Genomic DNA, 8975 nt, shown 5'->3' on the forward strand with positions numbered 1-8975 from the left:
TGAAGCCGGTCATTACTGGTGCGGTGCGATACGCGAAAAGATGAGGTCAAGTGAATGATTTTTGCCCAAAAAAATTGCACGCGTTTCGATCGTGCTACCGATGGCGCGGAGTTGCTAGAGCAGGACTGGCAGCAAAGCTCAAAGTTGGCCAAACATTCCCCAATGAGGGAAAAACAAACCTGTTTCGTTAACATCGAACTGTTGTCGCAGATCATCTGGGCGTTTGCGTCACGTCTGCGTAGCCTTACATCCAGCGGGATACATATTGAACAGGTCGAATATCTCGTGATGTATTCAGCTCAGTTGTCCTTTTGTGGGATGGAAGATAAAATGCCCCGAGGGCACATTGAAAAATCCCCAAAACAATTGGTTGGAAAATCCCACCTTAAAATGGATTCTTCAGCAGTTTTGAGTGTGAACGAACTTTACAAGGGCTCAGCAATTGTAACGCTTCTCAGTTACATAATGTTGAAGACAAGACCCAGATGACTAATGACAATGCGATCCGATCCCGACTTCATGAGCGTTAATTTCTCGATCATCCTCTGTTTCCCAGCGTACCGTTCGTCGTCGTATTATGTCGATTAATTATTAGATAAAGTATGTGTGATGGTTTAAAATAGCATCGGTGAATCGATCTGTCTGTCACACAAATTAGCGACAGTCGAGCCCGGTTTGGCTGTTCACGCAAGCTCAAGATGCGGTCGAACCTGTGGGCTTACGGTGATTGATGGATTGATGTACCTATTGGTCGACCGTGGTCGATACACTCATTGAACGTGCCGGTCGCAGCATGGGATGCGCACTGATAAACTGATACTGATTTTAACCATGTCCACTTGAGTGAGACACCGGCCGGTTACGGACCGAACTCTTTATAAATACTATCGGATGCGTGGGAATACCTATCAATACGGTGTCGATCGTTGTTCGGAACAGTCGTTGTTTGCTAACAGGAACAGTCGTGCGATATTGGAGTGCTCTGAGTGAAGAACTCTTTAAGAAGATATCGATATATTGCTTTCCTTAATCCCGAAGGTGACAACGATTTAAACGCCCAAGGTAGGTTAATAACGGTGTCGTTTAGTTATACTGCTTTGCTAAGTACACGGCCGAGTGCACTAGTCTTCCAACAACGAGGCTGCCAACGGTTAATGGATGCAACGCTGATAAAGTCGATGAGACAAAGTTAAAAAGGCACCTTTGATCCACACTCACATCAGCCTCGTGAGCTGACGATGACGAGTTTTCGGCAAATTAGTGCTAAACATCTCTACTGACGTATCAGCTAGAGTTTGTGGGCCATGTGACGGAAATCCGCTTTAATCATATTTTCCAATGGTGCTCTAGAGCATTGACATTCTTTTGCATTTCGATGTGAGTACCTTGTGGCAGCAACAGTAACAACAACAGGTTTCGCTTCCACCGGAAATGGGTTAAGAACTGGTGGTCTAATCTATAGTTACCTAGCACGATGGCACCTATCGGGTTGCCAACGGAGGAAAGAAAAAAAAAACACAGCTGATGCCGGCCGATGTTTTGCCTGGTACGCACGTTCCCGCATGGTAGGTGGCGGATTGCATAAACTCATGCCACCGTTTATCAAAACCGGACGCAAGCGTTTAGAGTTGGCAACAAGGTTAGACTTTCGATGGTTCGGTTTGTTTATTGTTCGCAGTGAGTATGAGGTGACTACTCGCACATTTCTGTACGTTGTTGTCACACCAGCAGATCCTTGCGCCGGGGGTATGTTTTTTCACCGGTGAATGATCGCGAGTGCCACACTGGCACATGATCGAACCGATTGCTAACGGTTGCCGCGAAGAGCACAACGGAGGGAAGAAGGTGCAGTTGTGAATTGGCAACGATCCAAGTCCACCGATCGAGCCTCACGCAACAGTTCGCCGACAGTGGTCGATCGTCGTTCGACAGTAGCGGAACGTAGCGTCGCTCTCGTTCAATATCAGCGAACGTTAGTCGTCGTGGCGACAGGTGCAGTCGCTACAATTGGCCGTCTAGAGTCGCTTGTTCTAACCGGTCAGAGACGCATCTGGGCTGCTGGTCTGCTGCTGTGACGGAAGGTTCGAACCTTCCATTAGGTGCATTATCGCAAAAAAACCCGGTGCGGGTGATTGGTGGTGTTCTAGATTTTGGGTACAGCTTCAACCGACCATAAACGTAAACCATTAAGGTGCTAATTGTTACCGTTTTAGTGAGTGTAAAAAGTGTAGTGTAACGCACCCGATCGTTCGATGTACAGTTGAATATTAAAAGTTTTTTGACCTCCTTCACGATCACTCTGAAGACCGTCGAACCGGGCGCATAAACGCGCATAGTATACCGGCCAGGTATATCACGTGCATCGACCTAGTGGTACGGTGGTGTTAGAGTGCAAGTGCAGTTGCATCGCAAAAATGATGGTAAATATCCGCCGATTGTTTACGGTGTTGGGACCGGGATGATAGTATTTCTCCCTCAATTTTCATTACCATTTTGTTGCTGTTGTTCTGTGTTCTCGACCGGACGGATCTCCAGCCATCGGTTGGCAAAGTGTGACAGAAACGAGCGAAGTGATTGTAGCAAAAACAAAATCGCTGCCGGTGTACTGTAATAATGCGCTTTTTGTAGTGTGTTTCAAGTTTTAATGCTCCATTATTGAAGCGGGCGTTAAATCTACGTGTTAAATTACGTGAAAAAAAACGCAAATATTAACTCAACTTTGGCAGCCATGTGTGATGTATTCGATGTGTTTTGAGTTGGTTTGTTTTTTGTTTTTAGTTGACACACACCACCGGCAGTGCCCGAACGGTTCAATCATGTGGGAAATTACAGTAGTGAGTGAACTTTTTAGCCTTCCTATGCCCTATTACCGCTGCTTGGTTAAACACACGGTGCTTACGCAAATGTTTATCGGTCCGATCGTTTGTGCTCGTCTTTGCATCATGCTCGTGGTGTAAAACAGCTCAAATCACTGCTCGTAACGATCATGTGTGTGTGTGTGGGGATGGGTGTGAATGTGCTTTTTTTTTAAGAACCATTCTTCCACGTATGAGCCTGCCGTAATAATCTCCAAATGCAAGGCGCGTTAAGCGTAGGGAGACGAAGTAAACGGCATCTCCCTGGAATGCTTGTGATGCGCTATTCCCACGCACGCATTCCCGCATTGCCAGCGGACTGTGCTGCATGTGTAATTCATTGAGATTAATAATTGCAGAAACGGCCGGACGGTATGAGCGAACTGTGTACCCCGGGGGCACGGGTATTACAATCGTTTGGGCTAATCTTGCTCATTGCGATGGCCGGACGATAACGAGCGTACACACAGGTGACATGGGGCGCACGTCATACCGGTCAGCCATAGGAATGCAAACGTGGCCCTCCTATGCTTTGGAACGGCGCACATCTTCATAATTAAGCTTTTCCGGCCTGTTTGATGAATTTGGGCTTTGGCGTCGAGCGATTCACATTACGCTGCTAATTGGTGACTAAATGTGTGTAGTCTTTTATTTAAAAGTATGCTTGATTTAATTTGATCAACCAAACACAAATCATCATCACTTACATTGCGGATGATTGCGATATGTGAAAATTGCCCTTTTTGAATCGTTCTGTTTATAGCAACTCATAAAAATGTATTATGGTTGAAGCTTAGAAAAGATTTTTTTTATACTAATCATGTATTGGATGTTCAAACAAAACGCACTTACATATCGTTGCGTTGAAGATCTTTCGACAGCAACCTAAAACGATCTAGAATACTAAAAACACAGCTAATCTGAATAGTTGAATCATTAAAAACGATTTTTTGAGTACAAACGCCTGCGTATATGCAACGTATTATCCAAAAAAAAAACTATCAAACGTTTAGTATAAATTGCATAAACACAGGCTTTACAGCCAATACTTAGTAAAATTCAATCGAAGAGACTTATACCAGGCTGTAATTTACAGTTACAAGAAATTTAGAGTTTTCATAAAATGTCGCCTAAATGTATGCAATTCCGATTAAAAATCAGATTGTTAAAGCCTTCCCGTCGTAGGGCTGTAGAATAGAAAATTCACAATTCTCGGATGAGTAGGAATGCACACCGGTAAGCATAGCCCATACATGATCGTGAGTCATCCTAAGCAAATCTGTACCGATCATCGTGTGTAACGAGGCGCGTACTATTGCCTATCACTGGAGCACAATGTACATACAGTAGCACTTGCAAAGTGTTTACTCATTAATCTAGTTGCGCTTGGCAAACTGTTTCAACATCACTTCAAACCTTTTATCACTCTGTCTCCGATGTGTGTGTGTGTCCATTTGATCAACCTCCAATGGAGGGTCGTCTCACCACAGATGGCCGGTCGTCCGTAGTTAATTATCGACGTCACTCAAAACGGTGACTAAACGGATGCTGGAGAACGCTTTGTAAACATGAAATTCGTTCATTAGTCGATAGTCGATATCGGATCCGATCCGATCGGTCAAATGGTTTCACACTCGATCCGATCACAAATTATTCTACGTAAAAGAGAACAAAGCGGGAAATGTGAAGCACGAAACCGGCATTTGTTGTTTGATTACTTTCTGTCCAACAGGAAAAAAACGATCTGGGAAGGATGGGTGAAAAATGTATAGCGACAACACTTAAAACGCTTAGTTGCGGAAGGAAATCATTGATCGGTATAGAATGGGAAGGAAAAAAAGAAAAACACGAACGTTTGTTCTGTTCTCTTACTAACCAAACCAGAAAATAAGCACCACACAATGCAGGCTAATGCGTTTGTCAATAGCTTCTTCTTCCGCATGTAGCAAAACGATGCGGTGCACCACGGTCTGTGTGAAATTGTTGTGCACCTCGATTTAGACGATGAGCCGACACGATTAGTGACCTCCACGGGTGCCACCTCATGCACCTGCCGGTAGGTGATGCTGTGTTCCGGTTCCGGTCACCGCACTACAAATTAATTACGAGCAGTGGATTATGTTTTTGTTGTTACTATTTTTGGGTTGCATTGTGCGCTAAATGCACAAGGGCCGGGTGTGGTCACATTCGGTGGCGGAAGTTGCAAAAAGAATGGTTGCCCTTTTCCGTTCCGTGGTGTTACCACGTGACGGGATGGACGCGTTGATTTTTTGTCTCCCTTCTTTCCTGCCTGTTTCTCGTTGTCCCACGTTGGGAGCTGATTAAACCAACTTTAGGGCGAGCGGGATGTATTTAGGGAAGGAAAACTGGCGGTTGACAAGCAGTTGGCACCTAGTTAGGGCTTCTATTAAAAGCGCATTCCCCATTAGCGTTACATCGTTGGATGCGCTCGATCGGGGCACGACCAGTGGCGACCATCGAGAGAACAGGACCGTTCGTGCATTGCAGCCAGCTTGGCAGATGCAAAGTGGCACAGATAGCACAAGATCCGTCCGGCAAAGTCAATGGCAAGTGCAGTCGTCACCATCGCTGCCGTTCTGCTAGCTCGCGTGATATTTTCGATGACGAAAAGTGCGAATTGATTGCGTTCTTTAACGTAGTGTAAACAGCGTGCGTACCAGAGGATCTACAAGCCGCTTGTCGCTGATTGCAGAAAGTTGTGCAACCCCTACACCTTGTAGACCCCGTTTTTCTGAACGCCTTCTACTACCCGGTCGGATCAGTGCGATGAAGCATTTTGTAAGTAAGTGGAAACGTCACAGCAAGCGCGTGCTGTGGTGTTTGTTTAGCAAAGCGTTTAGCGCCAAACAGTGGGTACCACTTTTATGGCTACCCATTATCGTGAGGACACTAATCGAATTCATCATTATAGGCTGTAAGTGGGATTGGGGGGATAAAATGAAATTTCGCTTACCCTCTAACGATTCCGTAAGGATGGGAAAGACCTCCAGGCAGGCGATTCAGGCACGATCTTCCTCCGTGGATGACGCGTACAAACCAAAACAACAGACGTGCATTCAGTGGGGCGGTCGTGCTTGACGCTTCGTTTCTCCGACGGTGGACACCCGAACGTTATGCTGGCGATTTCGCGATTGGTTATAGCGCCGACGGTGAATCGTGGCTTGATTGTGGTGAGTGTTATCACCGATGTGAGGACAGCAAATCAACGCCCTATCAAACGTGTGCTATCTCACCTGTGCGATGAAAACGAGACGTAGAAACTCATTCTCGGAATGGTACAAATTGCTCACAGAGGGCGCCACTGTTCTCCACTGTTCTGCTCTCGCTGTATACACCGCCGTATCTTTACAGCTGTAGTCATGTAGGGCCGGGAGGAAAACGTATTTTATGAGCTGCACCGTGAATTAATTTAAATGTCTATTTGTTTCTACTTTCACATCACCTTTCCAGATGGCAAGAAGTTTTATGGACCTTATCTGGGACTATGCGGTGTTCATTGTGTTCATCATATTCTCCACACTGTTCCCGCTCTGGGGTCGGTTTTTCGGCAAGAAGGAGAAAACCAAGGCCGACTATGTGTTCGGACTGGGCACGATATCGATGGGAGCGATGATGCTGTCGATCGCCCGTGGCACCCTCGGCGTACGATCGTTTCTGGGCTACCCGAGCGAACTGTTCTACCGTGGATCGGCCATGTGGGAAACGCTGTACGGCATGGTGACCGCATATCCAGTCGTCTGCTTCATCTTCATCCCGGTGTACTTCAACCTGGGCGTGACGTCCGTTTACCAGTATCTGGATCTGCGCTTCAACAGCCGTCTGGTGCGATGTCTCGCATCTGGCACGTACATCGTACGGTCGCTGCTAAATCTCGGCGTCACCGTGTACACACCGACCGTGGCCATGAACACCGTCATCGGTGTACCGTACTGGGCATCACTGATCGGCATATCCGCCATTAGCATCGTGTTCAACTTGCTCGGTGGTTTGAAAGCGGCAATCACGGCGGACGTTATACAGGGCGTGACAATGATCTTGATTTCGTTGGGCATTATCGTACAGGCGATGATTACGGTCGGAGGGTTCGATAAGATATTCACCATTCCCGCCAATGACGGTAAGGTTTCCAATCCATTGTTCACAAAACAAAATGTCCCTGCTAATGCTAATAGTTTGTCTTAATTGTTTTGCAGATCGGTTGAATTTTTTCAACTTCACCGGCGATGTGACGGTACGCGTGGATACGACATCGGCCTGGCTTGGCCAGCTGTTCATGTCGCTAAGCATATTCGGCTGTCAGCAGAACTTCGTGCAGCGCTATCTAAGCATGAGCACGTTCAAGGAGGTACGCCGCACACTGATGAGCAACATTCCGGTCGTTATTGTGCTGTTCTGTCTGGCGTGGATTGTAGGGATGGGCGTATACGCAGTGTACGCCGTATGCGACCCGATGAAGGCCGGCTACATTAACAAGATGGACGAAATTTTACCATTCTTTGTGGAGGACAAATTTGCCTACCTGCCAGGCGTTTTGGGCATCTTTATGGCTTCGCTGTTTAACGGTGCACTAAGCCTGAACGTATCGAATCTCAACTCACTCGCGACGGTCACCTGGGAGGACTTTCTGTCACATCTGCCCCGCTTCAAGGGTATCAGCGATAAGCAGCAGTTGAACGTTATCAAGTTCATCGGTTCGATCTACGGTGTGATCGTGATGGGTGTCGGGTTCTCGGTGGGACTGCTGTCGGGTGTTATCGAGAGCAGTATGCTAATGACGTCGGCCACTTCCGGACCGCTGCTGGGTGTGTTTCTGCTCGCCATGCTGGTACCGCTCGCTAACTGGAAAGGAGCCGCCTGTGGCATGGTCGTGTCCCACATCATCACACTGTGGATAACGTTCGGCAGCTTAACCGTGTCGAAGGAGGTTATACTGCTACCAACTACCATTGAGGTGAGCATCTCTTTGCACGATACAATCCAATCTTTAACTCGCTTTATTAATGACCCAATGGTATTCCTTTCCATTGTTTAGGGTTGTACAAACGACACATTCTCTTCGGGTATAACGAAACCTACCAAATCGTGGCTGCTTGCCAACACTCCGCTCGAGGTGGAGTCAGAATTCTCCTACTTCGACACGACGACACAAACACCGGTACCGCCCGCTACCGGTTTCCCGCAAAATATCTATTCCGTGTCGTACATGTACTACAGCTTGATTGGCACCTTCCTAACCGTCGTCGTGGGCACGCTGGTGAGCGTGCTGACGTCTCACACCGACGATGCGTACGATCGTAAACTGCTGCATCCGATCGCGTACCACTGCAGTAAGATATTCCCCGGCAAGGAACGCCGATACATCTCCAATCCGGACATTCGGCCCAAGGATGTGGAGTCGGTGGAAAACAGCACGAAAAAATCGCCCCTCGAAGAGCTCGAGCGTGACAATCTGGGGTTCGATACGGTTTCTGAACAGTCTGGTGTTACGGTGGTGAGCATCGATCCGATACCGCCAAAGTTGGAGAGGCCAGAGGTGTACCGGAAGCATGACACCGAAACCGACCACTAGCCGGTAGACCGGGTAGACGATGGCTCCTCGTAAGCGTTATGAAACACTTTAAAGACTGTGATAAACTCAGAGAAATTTACCGAGTACGTGCACCACCTAGATCAATCAAACACGTTTCATCACACTCAGGAGGAATCGCGTTTCCTCCGTGTGTGTTACTTGCCTCTTTGCCACAATAGTATTTGCCGTTCGAATGACATAATGGACGCACGATCGAAATGTTTTTGTTGTTTTGTTTTGTTTTCTATCGACTATAAGCGTCCTATAAAGATGGCAAGCTTAGTGAAAAGGGAACGTGTTTTCTATTCTCACCATAACGTGCGTTGCAAGATGCAGGTTAATGTGGTGCTAGCAAAAAAAAAAATAAGGAAAATAGTCATAAGAATAGCATAAGTGTACGCACATGTCTAGACACATGACATTGTGCTTGCGACAATGGGGTAGGGTCACAAATGGAATTTATTTCGTATTTAATGTAGTATGTAATGCAAGAAAGTACAAGCAAAATAAATTATGCATAAATAATAGAA

The 8975-nt window shown here is 46.7% G+C and overlaps 1 protein-coding gene across 5 annotated transcripts; it reads left to right on the forward strand.

The window, feature by feature from the left end:
* The first annotated feature begins 829 nt into the window (after positions 1-829).
* LOC125774840 (sodium-coupled monocarboxylate transporter 1) lies at positions 830-8975 on the forward strand. Of its 5 annotated transcripts, none has more exons than XM_049445142.1 (4): positions 830-1062; positions 6327-6993; positions 7070-7827; positions 7909-8975. In XM_049445142.1, exons 2-4 carry the CDS (start codon positions 6327-6329, stop codon positions 8443-8445), a joined length of 1962 nt encoding a protein of 653 aa, XP_049301099.1. In that variant the 5' UTR covers positions 830-1062; the 3' UTR covers positions 8446-8975. The 5 variants fall into 5 exon arrangements, with proteins under 5 accessions (XP_049301099.1, XP_049301097.1, XP_049301098.1 ...); XM_049445140.1 differs by lacking the exon at positions 830-1062 and adding an exon at positions 1911-2420; XM_049445141.1 differs by lacking the exon at positions 830-1062 and adding an exon at positions 3771-5658.

Source organism: Anopheles funestus, chromosome 2RL, assembly GCF_943734845.2.
Source record: "Anopheles funestus chromosome 2RL, idAnoFuneDA-416_04, whole genome shotgun sequence".
In the NCBI taxonomy this organism is placed as follows: domain Eukaryota; kingdom Metazoa; phylum Arthropoda; class Insecta; order Diptera; family Culicidae; genus Anopheles; species Anopheles funestus.